The 27,705-nt window shown below is 44.8% G+C and overlaps 1 protein-coding gene across 2 annotated transcripts in view; it reads right to left on the bottom strand.

The window, feature by feature from the left end:
- The window catches only part of rictora (RPTOR independent companion of MTOR, complex 2 a), a 225,752-nt gene that overhangs the window by 90,163 nt on the left and 107,884 nt on the right, over positions 1-27,705 (bottom strand). For both annotated transcript variants that reach the window (XM_078560454.1, XM_078560460.1), the window contains exons 6-10: positions 26,770-26,833; positions 8,305-8,431; positions 6,124-6,293; positions 5,228-5,295; positions 4,383-4,450 (exon numbers count right to left, since the gene is read on the bottom strand). In XM_078560454.1, the coding sequence (XP_078416580.1) occupies positions 4,383-4,450; positions 5,228-5,295; positions 6,124-6,293; positions 8,305-8,431; positions 26,770-26,833 (497 nt within the window). The remainder of the gene's footprint in view (positions 1-4,382; positions 4,451-5,227; positions 5,296-6,123; positions 6,294-8,304; positions 8,432-26,769; positions 26,834-27,705) is intronic.

The raw sequence follows: 27,705 nt of genomic DNA, 5'->3' as shown, positions 1-27,705 counted from the left end.
ATGTAAAAACGGATAGCAAGAGGTGCTACAGGTATTTAAAAAGGAAAAGAGTAAGTAAAGTGAATGCTGGTCCTCTAGAGAATAACAATGGGGAGTTAATAGTAGATAATAAGGAAATGGCGGATGAAATGAACATATATTTTGCTTCTGTCGTCACCAGAGAAGAGACAAAAAACATTCCAGTAATAGCTGTAAATCAGGAGGTGGAAGGGAAAGAGGCAATTGGTGAAATTAAAATCACTAGGGAAGCGGTGTTGAGCAAACTGATGGAGCTGCAAGCTGACAAGTCTTTGGGTCCTGATGGACTTCATCCTAGGGACTTAAAAGGGGTAGCTAATCAGGTAGATGTGTTGGTGTTAATTTTCCGAAATTCCCTAGATTCTGGAAAGGTTCCATCAGACTGAAAAATAACAAGGGACGGAGGCAGAAAACAGGAAACTATAGGCCAGTTAGCTTGACATCAGTCATGGGGAAGGTGTTAGAATCAAATCATTAAGGAGGCTATAGCTGGGCATTTAAAAAAACTCAAGGCTGTCGGGAAGAAGCAGCATGGTTTTGTGAAAGGGAGCTTTGGAGCAGCCAATTTAGTAAGGGAAGTCAGTGGTGTCGTGGTATTGTCACTGGACTAGTAATCCAGAGACCCAGGCTTGAATCCCACCACAGAATTTGAATTCACTAAGTAATTCTGGAATTATGACGAAACCAATGTCGATTGTCATAAAAATCCACCTGGTTCACTAAAGTTCTTTCGGAAATCTGCCATCCTTACCTGGTCTAGCTTGTGTGTCTCTTAACTGCCCTCAAATAGCCTAGCAAGCCACTCGAAAAGACCATGCAGCATTGACATAGGCACCAGAAATGACAAAATCAGCCCCGTTGACCCTGCAAAGTCCTCCTTGTGTCAAAATTGGGAGAGCTGTCTCACAGACTAGTCATACTTATGGAATTATACCTTACAGATAATGTCCCAGACACCACCCTCACCATCCTTGGGTGCGTCCTGTCCCACCGGCAAGGCAGATCCAGCAGAGGTGGCGGCACTGTAGTATACAGTCAGGAGGAAGTTGTCCTGGGACTCCACAATATCGACTCCGGACCCCATAAAGTCTCATGGCATCAGATCAAATGTGAGCAAGGAAACCACACCCCACTCACTACCCCTCCTTAGCAGATAAATCAGTACTCCATGTTGAACACCACTTGGAGGAAGCACTGAGGGTGGCAAGGGTGCAGAATGTCCTTTGGGTGGGGGACTTCAATCACCATGAGAGGCTCGATAGCACCACTACTGACCGAGCTAGCAGAGTCCTAAAGCCTAGCTGCTGGACTGGGTCTGCGGCAGGTGGAGGGAACCGACAAGTGGAAAGCACATAGTTGACCTCATCCTCATTAACTTGCCTGTCGCAGATGCATCTGTACGTGACAGTATTGGTAGGAATGACCACAGCACAGTCATTGTGGAGACAAAGTCCCATCTTCACACTGAAGATACCCAACATCATGTTGTGTAACACCACCACCGTGCTAAGTGGGAAAGATTTCTAACAGATCGAGCAATTCAAGATTGGATATCCATATGGCGCTGTGGACCATGAGCAGCATCAGAACTGTACTCAACCAGTCTGTAAGCTCATGTCCTGGCTTATCCCCCACTCTACCATTACTACCAAGCCAGGGGATCAACCCTGGTCCAAGGATGGCATGCCAGGAGCAGCAAAAGGTGTCAACCTGGTGAAGCTACGACACAGGGCTACTTGTGTGCCAAACATTCAAAGCAGCAAGCAACAGAGCTAAACAATTCCACAACCAATGGCTCAGATCTAAGCTCTGCAGTCCTGCCACATCCAGTCGTGAATGGTGGTGGACAATTAAACAACTCATTGGAGGGGGAGCCTCCACAAATATCTCCAACCTCAATGATGGGAGAGGCCAGCACATCAGTGCAAGAGAAGGTTGAAGCATTTTCAACAATCTTCAGCCAGAAGTGCCGAGTGGATGATGCATCTTGACCTCCTCCAAAGGTCCCCAGCATCACAAATGCCAGTCTTCAGCCAATCTGATTCACTCCACGTGACATCAAGAAATAGCTGAAGGCACTGGATGCTGCAAAGGCTATGGGCCTAGACAACATTGTGCCATTTGTACTGAAGACTTGTGTTCCAGAACTTGTTGCGCCCCTCGCCAAGCTGTTCCAATACAGTTACAACACTGGCATCTACCTGGCTATGTGGAAAATTGCTCAGGTATGTCCTGTACACAAAAAGCAGGAAAAATCCAACCCAGCCAATTACCACCCCATTAGTCTACCCTCAATCATCAGTAAAGTGTTGGAAGGGGTGATCAACGGTGCTATTAAGTGGCATTCGCTTAGCAATAACCTGCTCACTGGCACTCAGTTTGGGTTCTGCCAGGGCCACTTGGCTCCTGATTACAGCCTTAGTTCAAAAATGGGCAAAAGAGCTGAACTCCAGGGGTAAGGTGAGAGTGATTGTTCTTAGCGTCAAGGCCGCATTTAACCAAGTGTGGCATCAAGGAGCCCTAGCAAAACTGGAGTCAGTGGGAATCAGGCGGAAAAATCTCCACTGGTTGGAGTCATACCTAGCACAAAGGAAGATGGTTGTGGTTGTTAGAAGTCAATCACCTCAGTTCCAGGACATCAATGGAGTTCCTCAGGGTAGTGTCCTTGATCAAACCACCTTCAGCTGCTTCATCAATGGCCTTCCTTCCATCATAAGGTCAGAAGTGGGGATGCTCACTGAAGATTGCACAATGTTCAGTACCATTCACAATTCCTCAGATTTTGAAACAGTCCATGTCCAAATGCAGCAAGACCTGGACAATATCCAAGCTTAGGCTGACAAGAGGCAAGTAACATTCACGCCACACAAGAACCAGGCAATGAGCATCTCCAACAAGAGAGAATCTAACCATCATCCCTCCACATTCAATGGCATTACCATAGTTGAATGCCCCCACTGTCAACAACCTGGGGGTTACCATTGACCAGAAACTGAACTGGACTAGCCATATAAATACTGTGGATACAAGAATAGAATATTCAAGAAGTGGGGTGAAAACTTGACGCCTATCTAGCAGATACCAAGCCATATGTTTATATTACTAATAAAATTGATACTATGAAAGGGGTTTCAATGCTAAAAGGTGGAGTTCAAAGAGGCTGGTGGGTCAATGAGAATTTGAATTCAATCAGTGGTGGTAGGTATAACTTCAGTAGTTTTTGGGTGTGGAGAGCCTAAGATCAAAAGGCAGCTGCAAGCCTCCAACTGGCTCCACAGTGAAAAGTGCCTCATTTTGAATTCCTAAGGTGAAAATGCTTTGCCTGGTGTTTGGTTAAGTCTATGGGTTGCTGTTGCCTTAATGGAGATAAGTTTGGGAATTTGTTAAAAGTTATGATATAGTAATTTGTAGCCAGGCGTAAATATATTTTAACCTGTGTAAATTAATAAAATGTTTCATTTAGTTTAATGTAAAACCTCAAGAGCTAGTGGTCTGATTCCTGAGTTTAGAGTCGCATCTCAAACATAACACTTAAAATTATTGGTTATGACAGTCATTTAAAGTTTCCCTCTGGGCTTTTTAAAATAACTCCGCTTTACCAACTGCATCAGTCATAACAAGCTTGACTGGTCTGTGGGCCAGCCCTCCTAAATTTTGGCACAAGCCCCCAAATGTTACTCAGGGAAACTTTGCAGGTCTAGGTGTGTTGTTGTTTCTGGTGCCTTGGTTGAAGCCAGGTGGTCAAAGCCAGGTGGTTTCAAACCGAATGAAACGGAATGGTTTCATTCTGTTTTTTAACACTTAGTTACGGTTTGATACAACCGGGTGGCTTTCCAGAGGCATCAACCACATTGCTGTAGGTCTGGAGTCACATGTACACCAGATCAGCCAAGGACGGCAGATTTCCTTCCCTAAACAATAGTGAACCAGATGGGTATTTTGTTACGACAATTCACAATGGTTTCATGGTCAAGATTACTGAGATTAACTTTTTAATTCCAGATTTACTAAATGAATTTAAATTCCACCTGCTGCCATGGTGCGGTTTAAGCCTGTGACCACAGAGCATTAGCCTGGGCTTCTGGATTACAAATCCTGTGACATTACCACTATGTTACCTCCGCCCCTAAACTGAGACAATTCAAACAAAGACATCATCAATCTTTTTTACCATCCCTCGGATAACACTAAGATGCCACGCTTGTGATCTTCCTGTCTGGACTCCAGTCCTGTACTGCATAGTTCATTCAATACCCTCAGGGTAATTGGGGATGGGTAATAAATACTGCCTTGCCTGTGTTTGCCACATCTGAAGAATACTGATAAAACAGTTGACATGGGTTAGGAACCTTGTTGCGTCTTACCTGCCCAAGATCGGAAGGCAGCTACTATTGCCATTTTGCTGGCTAATAACCGTGCTTCTCTGTCTTCTCTGCATGAAATCAAGAAATAAACTATTACACCTCTGAAAGCAACAACTACATTCGGTTTTTTCACCCCTGAAGGTATATCCTTGCTGAGGTATGGTCATACAGTCACCAGCAACTGTACACTACTGCACCGTATGGTTACTTTTCTAATATGCACCAGACAGAAAGTGCCAGTAGGCTTCACATCTGCAGAGGGAATTACAGCTGAATCCAGTCCTGTTCTTGCCTAATATCCTTACACGCCCAAGTGTGAATCGCTGGATCGTGACCAGGGGCAGGGGCAGAAATCCTGCTTTATTTTTCCTCTCTCTAGATAAGGGGCATTAAAGGCAGTTGTAGCTCCTCCAACCCCAACCCCAACCCCCCCAAATCCTCTTGATGCTCCCCCAGTAGAAATAGGTTAATTCAGCATACAGACTATGAGAAATCTGGGAACCTCACTGGCCTCCACTACACTAGAGTATTTATTCATAATAATATGAAAATAAAATCCTGCAGGTGCTGGAAATCTGAAATAAAAACAGAATGGGCTGGAAAAACTCAGCAGGTCTGGAAGCATCAGTGGAGAAAGAAACGGAGTTAACATTGAGTCAAATATGACTGTTTCTTGGAATATGCCTAGTCTTCTTCGGTATTTATCTACTAAACACTCAGGGAAAGCCCTCCCTCTCTGGTTGGTGGGTTCTGGAACATATTACTCTGCCTGTGCCCCTCACGATAAATCTCTTCAGGGTAATGCATTTTATTGTATTTTAAAGAATATGAAAGAGGGAACTTACTTGAGTTGTCCCTCTGCAGTGTCTGGATTATGTCTGTAGTGAAAATCAGTGTAGGGTGCTAAAATTTGCTGCAACAAAGAAAACAACATAGTTCCTACAATTTCAGCTTGTCTTAAAATAAACCAAAACTCTTCAGAATATCAAATCATTCGCATTAGAGATACAGATTGTAAAATGCTCTCTATGCATCACCCACCCAATGCTTAGCATGCAGTATCTGCAATCCTGGGTGATAGTAAAACCCTATATAATTAAGTTTTTCCCATTCCAACCTATGCAGCAGCAAAGCTCACAAACTCAGCACTCACCCGAAAACAAAGTCAGCCTAACAACTCCCAAGGTGACAACATATGCTCTGTCTTTGATAGGTAAGAGTGGAATCAAATAAGAGCAGTACCAATGAGCTAACTGCTTCACATATGCATCTCTAACCATGTGAAGATATAAGGTTGAATCTATACTTTTAAAAAGTGTGTAGTGGGTTATCATGCTACATAGCAATTTCCCACCATACAGTTCCAGAAAGCCCTAACCCATCCTGGGTACGTAGAATTCGTCCTTATATTTTTGGTGTACTCATCTTTTGTTGTCTAAGCTTGCACCCAAGCATCTTGTCCTAGCATCCAGATATTGCTCCTGTTAGCACAGCATCAGATTTATAGCATATACTGCGAACTGCATCTTGGACCTTCTGGTCTATGGGCTCAGTGTTACACTTGTTGGGTACCTATACCTACTACGCTGTATTGGGTGGTTGGTGGGGGAATTGAATTTCTTATATGTATTTACTAGTTGAACCATCTAGGGTAAGGTTTGTATAAACCAAATTACTGTATTACAGGGTGCATAGCAAGTCAGCCATTTCTACTGTAATCAAAAGCAACGAGTGGCCATACCTCCAATTCCACATCAGCTCTTACATATTTCCTCGTCTTTGGGTGATTTAGCAAGTGCAGAATGGTTGTAATGAGTGCCTCGTTTATGCGATTCAGTTGGCAATCAATCACGTTCTTCAGAATGGTGCTAAGACCTCCACGAAGGGCAACCACCTCTGCATTCTGAAGTGCTGAGAAGCAAAACAAAATTCCTGCATTTACAAAACAGGGAACAGGAAAACCTGGGGTCTCTGCAAAGAGAAAACTGCAATTGGACAAAGCTAAAATTTAACATCCATCTGAGTTCAGTTGATTTGTGGGTTCAAGCCCTGAAATCAATTTGAGAGCATAACCTCAGCCGACTCGCCCAGTGCAGTAATATGGCAATCCAGTCAGAAGCATCATCTTTCAGATCAGATATTAAGTTGAAGCCTTAACTTTTCTGTTCACATAAATGCACAAGATCCAACAGCACTCTGCAAAGCGCAGGAGAATCTCCTGGTATTTCGGCTATCATCCCACCCCATCATTTAAAACCAAGAAACAGATTGGGCATAACTTTCGCCATCACTCCTTGAGTGATAAACTGGCAGTCAATTGCCCACCAGTTATAAAACCTGTTCGATATTGAATTCCATTTTAATTCACGGTTAGTTTACCACCCATGCGATGAAGGTGAAAATGATCTCCATTAACTGATCATTTATTTCATGACTGTTTGTGGGACCTCATGCACAAATTGGGTGCTCTGTTTGCTGTCAAAACAACTGTCCAGACTTCAAAGTTAATTCATTGACTGAGAAGCAGTTCAGGACGTAGAGGGTGTAAAAAGCCATTTCTAAATACAAGTTCATTCTTTCTTGCTATGAATTCTTCAACAGGCACCGCTGATGATACCAAAAGGTTGGAGGGGAGAAGACCCAGCTTCAAAGCACTGCTGAGATTGAAACTGATATGATACAAACCACATGCTGAAAGGGTCAAGCTCAAACATCCAGTGTACAGAATCTCTCTAATGAGAATAATCCAGCTCCCTCACATTGTTACTCAACAACCTATCCCTCAGTGACTTGTGCTGCAGACTGTATCCCTACTAGTGTTAATCCAGGCTCCTCACAATCATTCAGTAACCTCTCCCTCAGCACCTTGTGTTCAATACTGTATCCACTGGTGTTAATCCAGACTGCTTAAATCGTCACCAAGTAATGCCTTCCTCAACGCCTTGTGTTACAGACTGTATCTCTGTTTATGATAATCCAGCTCCCTCACACTGTCACTCAAGAGCCCTTCCACCAGTGCCTTTATACAGACGGTATGGCTACTTCTGTTAATCCAGTTTCCCTGAAAACCTAGTCTTATAAATGAGGATTCCTCCCACCCCAACTTTCTTCTATACTCAGAGTGACTCGTGCTGAATGTTTACCACCCATGCACAGACATTGAGGATCCTCCAGTGTCTGGTCTAATTTAGCATTCTTCATGTTTGCGAAGGGTACATGTACATAGCATATTTTAGACCACAGAACTGAGGGCTTTCGGTCGTACAGTCATATTGAAACTGAAGCAGGAAGTGCTGAATGTGAAGAAGTATCCAATAGCAGCTGGGCTTGTTTTGGTTTGATCACATTGCCCTGGAAGCATTCATGCAGACAGGATATAATAAGCTCGGTGATTGATGGACTTTAAGGGTCATCTGTATTTTTAGGCTAAATATTTTAATTTTAAAAAATGGACTAATTGCATAGACCTTTGCATAGTTATGATAACCTATTCCTCTTGATTCGAAATGTTAATTCAACTTGAAGTTGTGCAATAAAGTATCTTCCGGTGTTGCTTTATTAAAAATGCTTAATCCATTTCACTGGACAATCTTGTATTTCTTTTTGAACAAACAGCAGTAAATTGTGGGTAAATGTGGCAGCCATTTTGCAAGCAGGAAGAAGTGAATAAATAGATAAGTAGTTAATGCAGTTTTCTTGTGGTGTTGGAGGTGTCCTGAATCTTCTTCAAACTCTCATGGAATTTTTAATATCCATCAGGACATGGAGATGGGGCCTTGATTTAACATGTTATTTAAATAATAGCACTCCCTCAGCACTGCACAAATAACTGGCCAATTCCAAGGACAAGCACACACTTTTGTCCTGCAGGGAAGATGTTGAGGAATAAATATTGTAAAGGAAGAATGATTAATCCAGTTACCTAGCTCACAGAGGATGGCAAGGCATGCTCGGACCATTCGATCGCGCTCTTGGAGTCCATCATTTCCAACAGCAATCAGGGAATTGGTGATTGAGCTGGGGAACAGTGCAGCATTCACAGTGATCATCTATACAAAAGAGAAAAACACGTTAGCCTCCCAGCTCTTAAGGGCACAGAAGGATGTTGACTACCACAGGACAATCCAAATACAGTACCACTGCCCTATGATTTCACAAGTGATCCCTCATCACATTTAGTTTTTCCTTCTGTCAACTGTCACCCAATAATTCCATTCCCTATATAAAACCAATGTAATGGTGAAGCTATTAAGACTAAAAGTTATCCATTGGCTTAATCTGTTTTACAAATAATGAGTTACTTTAAAGTAGAGTCACTGTTATCTACACAACATAGCAACATCTCACAACCAGTAACATGACCAATTAATGGGTTTTTGGTGGTGCTGGAAAGATGCAGCAATTTTTTGAGTGGGATCTTTAACACACACCTGTCCATCCAAATGGAGGACAACCCTCAGTTTAACATCTAATTTAAAGGACAATACCTCCAACTATGTAATACTTGCTCAATGCTACATGAGTGCACCAGCTCAGATTACATATTCAACTTTCAGACTAGGATTGCATACAAACTCTTTTGGTGTAGGAAATGGTGCGACTGACCAACAGAAGTTGACAGTAGTTTTAAATATAGAGAAAGAAATAAATTAGAGGTAAGGGCCTGGATTTGCCCAAATCCATTTGAGGATTTCTGCCTGCCTGTCCAACTTTGCCATGAACCTAGCCTAGTTAAGACCATAAACAGGGGCAGAAATGATTGGATTACCTGTCTGACCCTCATTAGGATACAATACAAGCTCTTGGCAGAATCTATGTCATCAAGAAGGGGCCCACCAGTGTAGAGGAGCAAAATGCAACTGTGTTGGATGGGGGCACTAACTATGTCACCAGAAGAAACAAGGATGGTCTTAATGGAGGGCTACAGCATAGATTTCACTGAAAGCCACAGACTGGAGCAAGGCTTTCAGCAGGTTTGAGACCTAAATGGAAGGGAAACCATGCAACTTAGGGGTTTTGCTGCTGCTATGCCAGCGATGACTGTCACCTTCTCCTGCTGGCCCCTGGAGTTGGCAAAGACAGTGGTGGCAAGGGAAAAAAATTGGAGGAGAACTTTGATGTCAGTATTTATATGGACAGGGAACAGATGGTTTGGGGTGGGGTTGGGGTGGGAGGGAATTCCCAGCTGTGGAAGGAAACTTGTGGATGAGGGTAGGGATGCAATACTAAGTCTCGCCATGTAACTTACTGTTTTTCCACCAAGCGAAGATATTTATAATGAATATATATTAAATCTGTAATCATGAAAAGGCAGGTTAACTTCATTGTTCCAAAGAAGAGTCATATTGGACTCAAAACATTTATTCTGTTTCTCTCTCCACAGATATTGCCAGGCCTGCTGAGTTTTTCAAGCACTTTGTTTTTATTTCAGATCTCCAACATCCACAGTATTTTGCTTTTATTAACTTCATTGTTGTTTTAGAGGTATAGATTAGGAGCAATACTCAAGTTGGGAGCAAGAGGCCAATTTGATACAGATCATTTTTGCCGCTTGATAGCCAGATGCAATGCAGCATTGATGCTAATAACGGAGCAAGTCCTTCAACATTACTTGCTGTGGAAAAGGTGCATAGCACTTGCGGATCCGCGTTTAAAAATGAAGAATGAATATATATTTGGGTAATTTCATGCAGGTTTCTAGTGGACCCGCAACATGAAACTGTTGCTAATTCAACACTAGCGCTTGATAAGATACTGCACATAAGGCTGCTTAATAAGATAAGAGCCCATGGTGTTGGGAGTAGTATATTAGCATGGACAGAGGATTGGCTAACTAATAAAAGACAGAGTTGGGATAAGGGGGGCTTTTTTAAGATGGCAACCTGTAACTAGTGGAGTGAATGTACTATCGCCAAGTTTGCGGATGACACAAAAATAGGTGGGAAGGCAAGCAGTAAGGATGACACAAGGAGTCTACAGAGGGATATAGACAGGTTAAGTGAGTGGGCAAAAACTTGGCAGATGGAATGTAGTGTGGGAAAATGTAAGGTTATGCACTTTGGCAGGAAGAATAGAGGAGCTGAATATTATTTAAATGGAGAAAGACTGCAGAAAGCTGCAGCACAGAGGGATATGCATGAATCCCAAAAAGCTAGCATACAACTTCAGGTAATACGGAAGGTAAATGGAATGTTGGCCTTTATTTCAATGGGAATGGAGTATACAAATAGAGAAGTCTTGCTAAAACTATACAGTTCTAACTATAGTTAGACCACATCACGAATACTGTGAACAGTTTTGATCCACATATTTAAGGAAAGATTTACTGATATTGGAGGCAGTCCACAGAAAGGTCACTAGGTTGATCCCGGGAATGGAGGGATTTTCTTATGAGGAGAGGTTGAGTAGGTTGGGCCTGTACTTACTGGAGTTTAGAAGAATGAGGTGCGATCTTAGTGAAACATATAAGATTCTTAGGGGGCTTGACAGGGTAGATGCTGAGAGGATGTTTCCCCTTGTGGGAGAGTCTAGGGCCAGGGCGCATAATCTCAGGGTAAGGGCTCGCCCATTTAAGACAGAGATGAGGAGGAATTTCTTCTCTCAGAGGGTAGTGAATCTGTGGAATTCTTTACTGCAGAGGGCTGTAGAGGCTGGGTCGTTAAGTATATTCAAGACTAAGATAGACAGATTTTTAATCAGTAAGGGAATCAAGGGTTTTGGAGAAAAGGCAGGAAAGTGGAGTTCAAGATTATCAGATCAGCCATGATCTCATTGAATGGCGGAGAAGACTTGATGGGCCGAATGGCCTACTCTCTTAAGTCTTATGGTCTTAAGACTCTTTCAGAGATGCCCCAGGAATGGCTGGCACAACAAAATGCAATAGTGCAACATGAATAGATCAGTACAATGGACAGATACCTTTGAGGCTTCTGCTGACATGTTACTGAAGCAGAGCTGAAGAGGCTCATAAGAACATGAGAGATAGGATTTGGAATCAGCTATTGTGCCTTTCAACTCCACCATTCAAAAAGATAATGGCTGATTTTCTGCCTCAACGTCTTCACACATTAACCCCATATCCATGAATACCCTTAGTGTCCAAAAACCTATCAAAAATCTCTTTCAACAACTGAACTTCCACAACCCCGTGGGGTGGAGAATTCCAAAGATTCTCAACCCTTTGCGTGAAGAAATTTCTCCTCATTTCAGTCCTAAATGGTTGATCCCTTAGTCTGAGACTGTGACCCCATATTCTAGATTCCCCAGTTTGGGGGGGAACTCCGGGGAACATACGCTTAGTCTACTCAATTTCTCTTCATAAGACAATTCCATATTCCCAGGAGCTAGTATATTCAAACTTCAATATACTTCCTTTAGGGAAATTATGAAACTGTATCTAACCCCATGCTGTACCTGTCCTGGGAGTGTTTGATGGGGCAGTGTAGAGGGAACCTTCCTCGAGTTAAAGCAGCGAGGCGCCGGGAAGGGGAGGGCTTAAAGCGGCGAGGCGCCGGGAGGGGGAGGGCTTAAAGCAGCGAGGCGCCGGGAGGGGGAGGGCTTAAAGCAGCGAGGCGCCGGGAGGGGGAGGGCTTAAAGCAGCGAGGCGCCGGGAGGGGGAGGGCTTAAAGCAGCGAGGCGCCGGGAGGGGGAGGGCTTAAAGCAGCGAGGCGCCGGGAGGGGGAGGGCTTAAAGCAGCGAGGCGCCGGGAGGGGGAGGGCTTAAAGCAGCGAGGCGCCGGGAGGGGGAGGGCTTAAAGCAGCGAGGCGCCGGGAGGGGGAGGGCTTAAAGCAGCGAGGCGCCGGGAGGGGGAGGGCTTAAAGCAGCGAGGCGCCGGGAGGGGGAGGGCTTAAAGCAGCGAGGCGCCGGGAGGGGGAGGGCTTAAAGCAGCGAGGCGCCGGGAGGGGGAGGGCTTACAGCAGCGAGGCGCCGGGAGGGGGAGGGCTTACAGCAGCGAGGCGCCGGGAGGGGGAGGGCTTACAGCAGCGAGGCGCCGGGAGGGGGAGGGCTTACAGCAGCGAGGCGCCGGGAGGGGGAGGGCTTACAGCAGCGAGGCGCCGGGAGGGGGAGGGCTTAAAGCAGCGAGACTCAAGTAGGAGTAAGGGTAAAATAAAAGCAAGGGTCCATATTCTATTTAGTTAAGGTATGTCTGGGGAGCTCAGTCCCGTGATTTGCACATCCTGCGCTATGTGGGAAATCCTAGCTGTTCCTAGCAGTCTGGATGACCATGTGTGCCAGAGGTGCCTCTGGCTGGAGCAATTTGAGCTCCGGGATTTGGAGCTTGAGCGGCAGCTGGGGACACTATGGTGCATTCACAAGGCTGCGAGGCTTGTGGATAGCATGGTTCAGGACACCCTGCATCATAAGGGAGTGCGAGCAGAGAGGGAAAGGGCAACCGCCAGATAGAAGGGGGGCAGGCAGGTAGTGAGGGAATCCCCTGAGTGTACGTCGCTCGCAAACTGTTTTTCAGCCTTGGAAAATGGTGAGAGTGACAGTTCCTCTGCGGAGGCCAACCAGAGACAAAGCCATAGCACTGTGGGTGGTCCAGCTGCTCGGGGGGCGGGGGCAGAGGAGGAAGTAGTGTGGAAGGGCAATAGTGGTAAGGGAATCGTTAGTGGGGGGAGTAGACAGGCGCTTCTGTGGCCGTAGACGTGACTCCAGGATGGTATGTTGCCTCCCAGGTGCCAGTGTCAAGGATGTCATAGAATGGCTGCAGCGTGTTCTGAAGGGAGAGGGTGAACAGCCAGAGGACATGGTCCATGTTGGGGCCAATGACATAAGAAGAAAAATGAGGTTCTGCAAGCAGACTTTAGGGAGTTAGGAAATTGAAAAGCAGGACTTCAAAGGTAGTAAACTCCGGATTAATTCTGGTGCCATGCAGTAGTGAGTATAGGAACAGAAAGATAGAGCAGATGAATACGTGACTGTAGCGATTGTTCAAGAGGGAGGGCTTTAGATTCCTGGGGCATTGGGACCGTTTCTGGTGGAGGTGGGACCTGTAGCAGTTGGACGGGTTGTATCTGAACAGAAACGGGGTCAACATCCTCATGAAGAGGCTTGCTAATGCTGTTGGGGTGGATTTAAACTAAATTGGCAAGGGATGGGATCCTGAGAAGTAGTTCAGAGGGGAGAGAAGCTGAGATGGAATTAGAAGTTAAAATGCTAGTGAGTCTGGAAGGCAGGGAAAACATAGACTAAATAAGAAAGAAGTGAGTTTAGCAAGGCTAAATGGAATATATTTTAATGCAAGGAGCTTGAGGAATAAGACAGACGAGGTGAGGGCACAGATAGGCATGTGGGAGTATGATATCATAGCTATGACCGAGACTTGGCGAAAAGAGCAGGATTGGCAGCTCAACATTCCTGGTTATAGGGTATTCAGGTGAGATAGAGAGGGGGATAGAAAAGGGAGGGGGAGGGTCGCAATATTGATCAAGGAATCAATTACAGCAGTGAGGTGGGATGATATCTTGGAAGGATCATCAAATGAGGTAATATAGGTAGAAGTAAAAAAAATACAAAAGGGGCAAACACGCTGTTGGGTGTCAGGGAGAGATAGAGGATCAACTATGTAATAAAATTTCAGAGAAGTATAATAATAATAATAATAATGAGTAATAGTAGGGGATTTTAACTACCCAAACATTAACTGGGGTAGTTTTAGTGTGCAAGGTAAGGAGGGAGCAAAATTCTTAAGTTGCATCCAGGAGAACTTTTTTAGCCAGTACTTAGAAAGCCAAAGGGAGGGTGCAATTCTGGACCTAATGAGCCTGGGCAGGTGGAAGGCGGATCAGTGGGGGGGCATGTTGGAGATAGTGACCATAAATCAGTTAGATTTAGGATAGTTATGAAAAAGGATAAGGTTGGGCCAGGAATAAAAGTTCTAAACTGGGGAAAGGCTAATTTTACTAAGATGAGATACGATTTGGCCCAAGTGGACTGGGAGCAGCTACTTGCTGATAAAACTGTGTCAGAGCAGTGAGAGGCATTCCAAGGGGGAAATAGCAAGAGTACAGTGTGAATATGTTCCTGTTAAGACAAGGAGGGGGTGGGGGGGAACACCAAGTCCAGAGGACGCTGGATGTCAAGGGACATAAAGGTTAGGATTAAGAAAAAAGGAGAAGCTTATGGCAGATACTGAGGGCTCAATATGGCAAAGTCCCTAGAGGAGTATTAAAAGTGCGGGGGGGAACTTAAAAAAGGAAATTAGGAAAGCTAAGAGTGCATGAGAAAGCATTGTTGAGTAGAATAAAGGAAAACCCAAAGGAGTTTTTAAAATATATAAAGAGCAAGAGAATGAGGGTAAGAGTAGGGCCAATTAGGGACCATAGAGGTAATGTGTGGGGACCCGGAAGACGTGTGTGCAGTCCTCAATGAATGCTTTGCAATGGTCTTCGCAATGGAAAAGGATGACACAGGTATAGGCATCAGGGTGGAGGACTGAGAAGTATTAGAGGAAATTAACATAGAGAGAGGAGGTACTAGCGGGTTTAGCGGCCTAAAAGTGGATAAATCTGCAGGCCCGGATAAAACGCACCCCAGGCTGTTTAGGGAGGCAAGGGAAGAGATATCAGGGGCACTGGCAGTAATTTTCAAATCCTCTCTGGCCACAGGTGAGAAGCCAGAGGACTGGAGAACTGCTAACATTGTCCCACTATTAAAAAAGGGAGGAAGGGATAGATCACGAAATTACAGGCCAGTCAGTCTAACCTCTGTGGTGGGGAAGTTACTAGAAAGAATTCTGAGGGACAGAATATATCTGCACTTGGAGAGACACAGACTAATCAGGGATAGTCAGCATGGATTTGTTAAGGGAAGGTCATGTTTGACAAATTTGATCGAATTGTTTGAGGAGATAACCAGGAGTGTTGATGAGGTTAATGCATTTGATGTGGTCTACATGGACTTTAGCAAGGTTTTTGATAAGGTCCCTTATGGCAGGCTGATCAAGAAAGTAAGAGCCCATGGGATCAAGGCAAAGTGGCACGTTGGATCCAAAATTGGCTGAGAGGCAGGAAGCAGAGGGTGATGGTAGGGGGATGTTTCTGTGACAGTGGGGTTCCGCAGGGCTCGGTGCTGGGGCCCTTGCTGTTTGTGGTGTACATAAATGATTTGGACTTAAATGTAGGGAGTATGATCAAGAAGTTCGTTGATGACATGAAAATTGGTAGGGTGGTAAATACTGATGAGGATATCAACGGACTGGTCAGGTGGGCAGAGCAGTGGCAAATGGAAGTCAACCCAGAAAAGTGAGAGGTAATGCACTTGGGAAGGGCTAACAAGGCAAGGGATTACACTATGAATGGTAGGACCCTGGGAAGTACTAAAGATCAGAAGGACCTTGGTGTGCATATCTACAGATCCCTGAAGGCAGCAGGGTAGGTGGATAAGGTGGTTGAGGCGGCATATGGGACACTTGCCATTCTTCGCCGAGACATCGAACACAAAAGCAGGGAGGTTATGCTGGAACTGTATAAAACGCTGGTTGGCAACAACTGGAGTACTGCGTGCAGTTCTGGTTGCCACATTATAGGAAGGATGTGATTGCGCTAGAGATTTACCAGGATGCTGCCTGGGCTGGAGTGTCTGAGCTATGAGGAAAGATTGGATGGGCTGGGGTTGTTTTCCTTGGAGCAGCAAAGGTTGAGTGAGGACATGATAGAGGTGTATAGGATTATGAGAGACATAGATAGGGTGGATAAGAAGGCACATTTTCCATTAGTAGAGGAGTCAATAACCAGGGGCATAGATTTAAGTTAAGAGGTGGAAGAGTAAGAGGGGAGTTGAGGAGAATATTTTTCACCCAGAGAGTGGTGGGAGTCTGGAACTCTCTGCCTGAAAGTGTGGTTGAGTCAGAAACTCTCAAAAAATTTAAGAAGTATTTAGGTATTCACTTGCATTGCCAAAGCCTCCAGGGCTGTGGGCCAAGCGCTAGAAAATGGTATTAGTGTAGTCAGATCTTTGTTGACCGACATGGGCACCATGGGGCGAATGGCCTCCTACTGTGCTGTAAATGTCTGACTCCCAGGGCAGGTACAGCATGGGGTTAGATACAGATTAAAGTTACCTCTACACCGCCCTCATCAAACACTCCCAGGACAGGTACAGCATTTAAAAAAAAATTCATTCATGGGATGTCAGCTTCGCTGGCTGGGCTAGCGTTCATTGCCCATCCCTAGTTGCCCTTGAGATGGTGGTGGTGGCCATGGGGTTAGATACAGTTTAGAGGGAGCTAACCCTGTGCTGTATCTGCCCTGGGAGTGTTTGATGGAAACAGTGTAGAGGGAGCTTTACTCTGTGCCTCATGCTTTATCTGGCCAGTGGAATGTTTGTCAGCAGTGTTGAGCCAACTTTACTCTGTGTTTAATCCTAGTTAAGCCTGCCCTGGGAATTTTTGATGGGACTCACATTTAACCCTTGTTATACCTGCCCTCAAAGTGTTTGATGGGGTAATGTAGATGGAGTTTTACTCTATATCTAACTAGCGTTGCAGCTGACTGAAAATGTTTGATGCTGACAGTAAGCACTTAAGTAACTACTCACAAAAGCAGTCAACACAATAAACATAACATAAGGCATTAACACACCCACACGCCTCCAAAACTTACTGAGTCAATTTACATACAGGCTGAGTCATAACACATGCTCAGCTAAGCAGGGAAATTCCTGGTGCACCCAGCAATATCTCTATATCACCCACTTTGTTGTTTACCAGCTGGAATATGCAAATAACAGGATTTCACCATCAGTATGCTTAAACACACCCACCTCTTCCCCCCACAAGCCTGCCCCTCCCCAGAGACCTTTGCGGTCTTTCTCTTTGCGAGAAGTCTACTGATGTTCCCAGCCACATTGTTCAACTGAAAACCACACAACAGGAAGTCCAGTCAAATCAGGACGCCCTCTTCACATAAAACAAGATCCTCTCACCAACCGCAGCCTGCCTTTTTTTGTCTCAATAAAGCATGAATAGGGGAGTCAATTAACACTTTGCTGAAAGCCAGGTTCAACCTCTGTGGTCACCTTATTTTGAGACTACACAAACAAAGCAGCTAGCAGAAGCAGTTTATAGCACTGAGCACCAAGTTCAGTCAATTTAGAAATAGGCATCATTATGTGCTGCAATCTAATCTGAGCTGGTGTCAGAAGGGAGAACTGACAGAATCAATTTGACCCTAATATTCAGATACAAAAGGACAAGAGGGCACAAGGTAAAAACTGTGATAGGCAACTATAGGGCGGATGAAAGAATGAACTTGCATTTATACCTCTCTGGCCACAGGAGAGGTGCCAGAGGACTGGAGGACAGTAAATGTGGTACCATTATTGAAGAATGGAAGGAGGGATAAACCAGGGAACTACAGGCCAGTCAGGCTAACCTCAGTGGTGGGGAAACTATTGGAAGCAATTCTGAGGGACAGAATTAATCTACACTTGGAGAGGCAGTGATTAATTAAGGATAGTCAGCATGATTTTGTTAAGGGGAGGCCAAGTCTGACCAATTTGATTTTTTCGAAGAGGTGACCAGGCGTGTAGATGAGGGCAATGCATTTGACGTAGTCTACTTGGACTTCAGCAAGGCTTTTGATAAGGCCCCGCATGGGAGACTGATAACGAAGGTAACAGTCCATGGGATCCAAGGCAATTTGGCAAATTGGATCCAGAATTGGCTGAGTGGCAGGAAGCAGAGGGTGATGGTCGAGGGGTGTTTTTGTGACTGGATGCCTGTGTCCTATGGGGTTCCACAGGGATCGGTGTTGGGTCCCTTGCTGTTTGTGGTATATATAAATGATTTAGACTTGAATGTAGGAGGGCTGATCAGTAAGTTCGCGGATGTTACGAAAATTGGTCAGGTGGTAAATAGAGAGGAGGATAACCTTAGATTACAGGAGGAATTAGTCGGGCTGGTCAGATGGGTGATCATTGGCAAATGGAATTTAATTCGGATAAGTGTGAGGTGATGCACTTGGGCAGGACAAACAAGGCTCGGGAATACACGATGAATGGTGGGACCCTGGAAAGTACCAAGGATCAGAGGGACCTTGGTGTGCATGTTCACCGGTCCCTTAAATTAGCGGGACAGGTAGATAAGGCTGTTAAGAAGGCATATGGGATACTTGCCTTTATTAGCCGAGGCATAGAATATAAGAGCACGGAGGTTATGCTGGAACTGTATAAAACGCTGGTTAGGCCACAGCTAAAGTATTATGTGCAGTTCTGGAATCCGCATTATAGGAAGGATGTGATTGCACTGGAGAGAGTGCAGAGGACATCTACCAGGATGTTGCCTGGGCTGGAAAGTTTTAGTTATGAGGAGAGACTGGATAGACTGGGGCTATTTTCCTTGGAGCAGAAGAGATTGAGGGGGGACATGATTGAGGTGTATAAAATTATGAGGTGCATAGATAGGGTAGACAGGGAGGAGCTTTTCCCCTTGGTGGAGAGATCAATAACCAGGGGGCATAGATTTAAGGTAAGGAGGAGGAGATTTAGAGGGGATGTGAGGAAGAATTTTTTTACCCAGAGGGTGGTGGGAATCTGAAAGAGTGGTAGAGGCAGAAACCCTCAAAACATTTAGCAAGTATTTGGATGTGCACTTGTGATGCCATGGCATACAAGGCTATGGGCCTAGTGCTGGAAAATGGGATTAGAATAGTTAGGTATTTGTCCGGCGCAGACTCGATGGACCTTTTTCTGTGCTGTAGACCTCTAAGACTCTATATAAAGGCCTTTCAAGTTCTCAAAATGTCCGAAAACTCTTCATAGCCAATGGATTAGTTTTGAAGTGTGATCACTGCCAGGGAGGCAAACATGCAGCCAAGTTGTGCACAGCAAGATCTCAAACAGCAAATGAAGGAGGGTTAGTTCTGGAATAATAACTTGCCCATTTTCTCCACAGCTGCTGAATGGCTTGAGTGTCTACAGCATTTTCTGTTTTTCTTTCAGATTTTCAATATTTGAAATGACTGAAAGACCAGCTAGTAGTCTTGCTGAAGGGAGGAATGTGTGGAAAAACTCCCAGCCCTTCTTCCAATAGTGCCAAGGAAGCTTTGCTGCTTACTGCACTGGCAGATAGGGCGTCACTTTAACATCTCAACTAAGATGGCATTAAAACAATGCAGCTTTTCCTCAGTAGTCCCTCGAAGTGACAGCCTTACATGTAGGAATGGATCTTGAACCCACAGCTTTTAACAGCAGGAGTGCTACCATTGAGTAAAACTGTCATCAGATGTCAGGAAGCATTTCTGTACATGAAGGCTGATTAACAGCTGGAACGAATTACTAGGAAGACTGGTTGAGACCAGGACACTAGATTTAAACAAGATGAGAACAAATGGGCATACAAACCTTTCATGACATTACTGAAAATCTGGAACAGCCTTGAAAAGGTTAATTGTACTGCAGTTAATTGTACTGCAGTGAATATATTTGTGGATTGGTGAAAGAAGAGGAGATAAATACTATTTTCAGCAAAAACCTTAATGGAGAGGAATAAAATAGTCAGATTTTAAAAGAAAATGTTTCATGCACACCAAGGTCCCTCTGATGCTCGGTACTTCCCAGGGTCCTACCACTCATTGTGTATTCCCGTGCCTTGTTTGTCCTGCCCAAGTACATCACCTCACACTTATCCGGATCAAATTCCATTTGTCACTGATCAGCCTGTCTATATCCTCCTGTAATCTAAGGTTATCCTCTTCACTATTTACCACCCCACTAATTTTCGTGTCATCCACAAACTTAGTGATCAACCCTCCTACATTCAAGTCTAAATCGTTTATATATACCATAAACAGCAAGGGACCAACATCGATCCCTGTAGAATCCCATTGGACACAGGCACCCAGTCACAAAAACACCCCTTGACCATCACCCTCTGCTTCTTGCCACTCAGCCAATTCGCCAAATTGCCTTGGATCCGATGGGCTCTTACCTTCGTTATCAGTCTCCCTTGCGGGACCTTATCAAAAGCCTTGCTGAAGTCCAAGTGGACTACATCAAATGCATTGCCCTCATCTACACACCTAGTCACCTCTTAGAAAAATTCAATCAAATTGGTCAGACATGACCTCCCCTTAACAAAACCATGCTGAACCACTCCTTGAACCACTGCAGTCCTTGTGGTGCAGGAAAACTGACAGTGCTGTACGGGAGGGAATTGCCGGATTTTGACCCAGAGACAGTGAAGGATCGACGATACAGTCCCAAGTCAGGATGGTGTGCGGCTTCGAGGGGAACTTGCAGGTGGTGGTATTGCTTCCATGCCTCTTCTTCCCTCATCCTTCTAGGTGGTAGCAGCCATGGGTTTGGAAGGTGCTAAGAGCCTTGGTGAGTTGTTGCTGTACATCTTGTAGGTGGTACACACTGCTGCCACTGTGCAGGGTGTGGATGATGTTCAAGGTGGCGAATGGGGTGCCAATCAAGCTGGCTGCTTTGTCCTCTAATGGTGTGGAGCTTCTTGAGTGTTGTTGGAGCTGTAACTCATCCAGACAAGTGGAGGATATTCCATCACACTCCTGACTTGTCCCTTGTAGATGATGGCTTTGGGTAGGTTGTCAGGTGAGTTACTCTCTGTAGAATTCCCAGCCTCTAACTTGCTCTTATAGTCACACTATTTATATGGCTAGTCCAGTTTCTGGTCAATGGTCACCAGGATGTTGATAGTGGGGGATTGAGTGATTGTAACGCCATTGAATGTCAAGGGGAGATAGTTGGATTCTCTCTTATTAGAGATGGTCATTGCCAGCAATTGTGTGGCATGCATGTTACTTGCTACTTATCAGCCTAAGCCTGAATGTTGTCCAGCATATGGGCAGATTTCTTCAGTATCTGAGGAGTCGCGAATGGTGAACATCATCAGTGAACATCCCCACTTCTGACTTTATGATGGTCAATCATGAAGCAGCTGAAGATGGTTGGGACTAGGAAACCTGAGGAAGCCCTGCAGTGATGTCCTGGGGCTGAGATGACCTCCAACAACCACAACCAACGTCCTTTGCGCTCGGCATGTCTCCAAACTGTGGAGGTTTATTCCCTCCCCCACTCCCCCCCCGCCGCTTTCTGACTGACTCCAGTTTTGCCCTGGATCTTTGGTGTCGCACTCAGTCAAATGCTGCCTTGATGTCAAGGGCAGTCACCCTCAACTCACCTTTAGCTCTTCAGCTCTTTTGTCAATGTTTGAACTAAGAGTTGAGTGGTCCCGGCAGAACCCAAACTGAGTATCAGTGAGCATGCTATTGCTAAGCAAGTGCTGCTTGATATTTTCTTTTTATTCGTTCGTGGGATATGGGTGTCACTGGCTAGCATTTATTGCCCATCCCTAATTGCCCTTCATCAGAGGGAATTTTTAAGTGGGTCTGGAGTCACATATAGGCCAGACCAGGTAAGGACGGCAGGTTTCCTTCCCTAAAGGACATTAGTGAACCAGATGGGTTTTTACGACAATCGACAATGGTTTCATGGTTATCATTAGACTTTTAATTCCAGATATTTATTTATTGAATTCAAATTCCACCATCTGCCGTGGCAGGATTCGAACCCAGGTCCCCAGAGCATTAATCTGGTCTCTGGAATACCAGTCCAGTGACAATATCACTGCATCATCGTCTCCCCACAAGCTGTCAATAACACTTTGTCACTCTGTTGATGATTGAGAGCAGACTGATGGGGCGGTAACTGGCCGGGTTGGATTTATCCTGCTTTTTGTGGGCAGCACATACTTGGGCAATTTTCCACTTGCCGGGTAGATGCCAGTGTCGTAGCTGTACTGGAACAGCTTGGCTAAGGGCCAGAGTACATTCTTCAGCACAAGTCTTCAGAATTATTGCTGGAATGTTATCAGGGCCCATAGCCTTTGTACTATCCAGTGTCTTCAGCCGATTCTTGATAACACATGGAGCGAATCGAATTGACTGAAGCCTGGCATGTGAGACTGAGGATATCAGGAGGCCGAGATGGATCATCTTGGCACTTCTGGCTGAAGAATGTTGCAAATGCTTCAGCCTTCTCTTTTGCATTAATGTATTGGGCTCCACCATCACTGAGGATGGGAATATTTGTGGAGCCTCCTCCTCCAGTAGGTTGTTTAATTGTCCACCACCACTGACAACTGGATGTGGCATGTCTGCAGAACTTAGATCTGATCCATTGGTTAGCTCTGTCTATTCCATGCTATTTTCAGTTTTGCATGCAAGTACCCCTGTGTTGTAGCTTCACCAGGGTGATATCTCATTTTTAGGTATGCCTGGTGCAGTTCCTGGCATGCCCTCCTGCACTCTTCATTGGACCCTGGTTTGATGGCAATGGCCAACGGGACATGCTGGGCCATGGGGTTACAGATTGTCTTTGTATCCAATTCTGCTACTGCAGATGGTCCACAGGGTCTCATGGATGCCCAGTTTTGAGTTGCTAGATCTGTTTGAAATCTATCTTATTTAGCACGCTGGTAGTGCCATTGAGGGTACCCTCCTCAACGTAAAGACAGGCTTTGCCTGCACAAGGACTGTGTGGTGGACACTTCCACCAATATTCTCATGGGCAGATGCATTTGCGACAGGTACATTGGTGAGGATGATGTCAAGTAGGATTTTCCCTTTAGTTGGTTCCCTCGCCACTTGCCGCAGGCCCAGTCTAGCAACTACGTCCTTTAGGGCTCAGCCAGTTTAGTCAGTAGTGGTGCTACCAAGCACTCTTGGTGATGGACTTTGGCGTCCCCCAACCAGAGTACATTCTGTGCCCTAGCCACCCTCAGTGGAGCCACTCCTCAGTGGTTTTCAACATGGATGAGTACTGATTCATCAGCTGAGGGTGGCAGTAGGTGATAATCAGCAGGAGGTTTCCTTGATGCCATGAGACTTCATGGGGTCCAGAATTGATGTTGAGAACTCCCAGGGCAACTCCCTCCCGTCTGTATACCACTGTGCCGCCATCTCTGCCCTATGTGCTAGATGCTTTAATCATAGAAAACGGTTCATCTTCAAGGATGAAGAACATTCTGGAGGAATTTGTGTTTTAAAAGACACTGTCCCTCAAAGGGGTAATGCAAGGACACCGATTGCGGCTGGTCCTGGAAGATGCAGCATTTTACAAGAAAATTATGCAGTGTTAAAGAAGCTGGAAGTCTCTTGACCCTGGTGGACTGTTTACAGAAGGGTCACATGGTGGCTTATGGCTTTGAAAAAAGCCATGCCTGGAAAACTGTGTTTAAAAGCTGGTAGGCTGCTTTCGCTTTGGGGAGAAAACAAGAATCAACTGCTTGGATAAAGAAGACAACAGCTCCTGAAGTTCCAGGCCCAGGCCAAAGCAAAAGTGAATGGGAGTTGCTCTATGCTCTGAAATTGACTGACTGCAAGTTTTCAGTGAAGTCCGTCTGAAAAGTAATGCAAGAGTCATCGATTGTTTCGCAGACAGACCAGTGCTGAGAGACCGCATAACTTGGACACTATTTCAAGGATGCCATTATCAATGCCTATTCCCCCTGAACCATTAACTTTTAACCTTTTCGTAGAATTCCCCTATTTATTTATTTTTTTGGGTGTGTGTGTTAGGGTATTTAGAAAGAGTGATTATTATATTTTCGTATTTCATACTGTGTGTTAATAAGCTTTGCCTTTCTACTTGATATGTCTGGTTTTGTAATAAACTAATAATTTTGTTGTTTATTCAAGAAACCTGGGCGCCAAGCAGTATATCTGAGATTCATACGTAAAACACATAGTTGGCTACATAGCTAGCTGGAGGAAGCGTTGAAATATATGTTGTGATTGTGGAGTAGTGGAACAAGAGACAAACAATGCACTCCTCCCATCCAGGTCATAACACCTATCAGTGGGAGGGGACATACCCAAGGAAGGTGCTGGCAGTGTTTGTGACATTGCCTGCAAGACATGATTCTGTAAGTCTGATTATATCAGGTTGTTGCTTGACTAGTCTGGAACAGCAGTCCCAATTTTGGCACAATTTTAACCCAGATGTTAATAAGGGGAATTTTCAGGGTCAACGGGGCTGAGTTTGCCTTAGATTTTGTAGCGGTTTGGAACAACTGAGTGGCCTGCTGGGCCATTTCAGAGGGCATTTAAAAATCAACCACATTGCTGTGGGTCTGGAGTCACATGTAGGCCGGACCAGTTAAGGGCGGTGGATTTCCTCCTGTAAAGGACATTAGTGAACCAGATAGGTTTTTACAGCAATTGATGATAGTTTCATGGTCACCATTACTGAAACTAACTTTATATTCCAGGTTTATTAATTAAATTTAAATTCCACCAGCTGCCATGGTGGGATTTGAACTCACGGGCCAGAGCATTATCCTGAGCCTCTGGATGACTAGTCCACTACGCCACTGTTTCACACCACCAACCCTGCCCCCCACCCACCCCCCTCCCACCCCCCCCTCCCACCCCCCCACCCCCACCCCCCTCCCACCCCCCTACCCCCACCCCCCTCCCCCCCCCACCCACCCCCCTCCCGCCCCTCCAGTGCATGCGGACCCATAGATTAACCTCAATCCACCAATTGTTCTACATCTGGCACAGAGACGCCATAAAGAAAGCTTGTAGAAGAAAATATTGCATCAGATTGCTACTGTACAGGTTAGTGATTAGTTTAAAACTGTCACTGGAGGAAAAGGTGTAGAGAAGTTTCTTTACACACAGTTGTTGGAGCATGAAAACAGAGACTACTGCATAAGAGCAGATAAATGTCTAAAACAGAGAAAGATGCTGGGCTATGGAGAGACAGCAGGACGCTATAACTAATTTTGTAATGTTCCAGTAAAAGAACTGGCGCAGACATGTCGGACTGAATATCCTTCTATGCTGCAAACTTCCAAGTTCAAAATTCTGGGCACAATAGCTGGAGTTTTACACTGTATTGAATCTATATTGCCCTGATTGTTTGAAGGGAGTTTAACTCTATCACTCTTGCCTAAAGAATGCCACGGGAAAATGGGGCTAGTAAAACATCAATGAAGTTAATGAAAGTGCTTTATGTGAACTGAAAGACCTGTAGGTTTAGCGGTTTGGAAGCTTTGTGGGAAACTGCCCAATCTACATTTGCAGGGTGGTGTATTGACATAACATCCAGAGCTCAGCATTTGGGAAATTGGGGGCATTCTGTGATTCAATAGTAGTTGAGCAAGATACCTCTGGAGATTGTGATGTTGATGAAAAAGTTATTGGGTGGATGTATATGTGGGGAACCATGCACTCAGCATAAGCAGTCAAGGAGAGTGTATGTCTGTGTGTGTGTGTGTCTGGGGGCAGGAGGGAAAAGAGAGGCAACATTCAATCCTTATTCAAATCAAATTCGAAGATCAGAAACAGGATAAAACGAAATCCAGAATTTTGATAGGATACAAGTATTGTACAAGCCAATTGCCAATCTCAGTCATGGTGGACAAGAGTGCGACACAGAGTGGGCCAGAACTACCTGCCAACCCCCACCCCACTTCAAAAAAGAAAAATGCACTTTCCAAATCTCTGGGACAGTTGGTGAAATTATTGAAGTGGTGTAAGTAAGAGACACAGCAAACAGTGGGAGGACACCGAGTACAATATCTATGCGTGCATTTTAATCATTCTCACAACTCTCCTCCCATTCACCAGAACTGGGAAATTCTTTGCCTGCTCACATACTTGACCAACATAACAGAATGAATTTACTCTATTCCTCTTTCACCTCCTATCTCCAAACTCCTAGTAACCATACAGGCTTCTTACCAAAATAAACAAAAGCAAAAAACTGCATTATTTCTATTAGGTAATTTAGATGAGGAAATTCAACCTTCTCTTTGGACCTGAAGAATATATGACAGGAATGGACAATTGGAAGCTATTCAAAGTGTATCGTTTATTCTGATGAAGGGCTGAGGCGCCTGGAACACAAGTTAGAAGCGAAGAAGTTAAGAATAAGATGGAGGAAATGTTTTTCACCCAAAGGTTAATCAAGGTGCTCAATATGTTACCAGGTAATAACAATGAAATGAACAATGAAAAAAACACAAAGGAAGCAATGAGAGGTTATTTCTGGAGAATAAAGCAATTGAGGGGTTGGGAAAAGCATAGTAGGTGGTTCGAGATATCAGTAAAAGTTCTTCTACACTACCGTATCTAGCTCTGCATCTAACCAGAGTAAATAATGATTAAACAGACAAAAAAAATCAACTGAAAGGTAACAGATGCAAAACACATTCTCTCCTTCCTATGCAGCTGGCTTCTTGTGTATCAAGGTCAATGGAGGAGGAAGAAACATGAACACTTAAAAGAGAAATTCCCAGACAAGGGCATGATCTATTATTCATACAACTCCATCCAGCTTATTACAAGAATATTTCATTAAGTATGATATTTACAAATCCTGTGTTGATGCAGTACTGTTACAGAGTGTTTACCTTTCGAACCAATCGAAGAGCTTGTGTTCGCTCCACCTCGTTGCTCTGTTGTATGTCTATGCACCTGGAGAAAGAAGATCACAAAGATTGTGTTGTTCAATTATGTCACCGTATTGCTACACTGGAGTGGTGACTCACAGCAAACTATCACAGTATTACTATCCTGGAGTGGTGGCCAACACAGCAAACTGTCGCTGTATTACTACACTGGAGTGGTTCTCACAAAGTAACCTGTCATCGTAGAGTCAGAGGTTTACAGCACAGAAAAAGGCCCTTCGACCCACCGAGTCTGCACCAGTCAAACAAGTACCTAACTATTCTAAACCCATTTTCCAGCACTAGGCCCATAGCCTTGTATGCCATGGCATCGCAGGTGCACATCCAAATACTTCTTAAATGTTATGAGGGTTTCTGCCTCTACCACCCTTTCAGGCAGTGAGTTCCAGATTCCCACCACCCTCTGGGTGAAAAGATTCTTCCTCACATCCCCTCTAAACCTCCTGCCCCTTACCATAAAGCTATGCTCCCTGGTTATTGATCCCTCCACCAAGGGGAAAATTTCCTTCCTGTCTACCCTATCTATGCCCCTCATAATTTTATACACCTCAATCATGTCCCCCCTCAATCTCTTCTGCTCCAAGGAAAATAGCCCCAGCCTATCCAATCTCTCCTCATAACTAAAACTCTCCAGCCCAGGCAACATCCTGGTAGATGTCCTGTGCACTCTCTCCAGTGCAATCACATCCTTCCTATAATGCAGATTCCAGAACTGCATGTAATACTCTAGCTGTGGCCTAACCAGCGTTTTATACAGTTCCAGCAGAACCTCCGTGCTCTTATATTCTATGCCTCGGCTAATAAAGGCAAGTATCCCATATGCCTTTTTAACCACCTTATCTACCTGTCCCGCTAACTTAAGGGACTGGTGGACATGTA

Source organism: Cetorhinus maximus, chromosome 2 (genome assembly GCF_964194155.1).
Source record: "Cetorhinus maximus chromosome 2, sCetMax3.hap1.1, whole genome shotgun sequence".
Taxonomy (NCBI): Eukaryota; Metazoa; Chordata; class Chondrichthyes; order Lamniformes; family Cetorhinidae; genus Cetorhinus; species Cetorhinus maximus.
The sequence above is the reverse complement of the archived record's forward strand: the minus strand, read 5'-3'. Positions and strand labels throughout refer to the sequence as shown.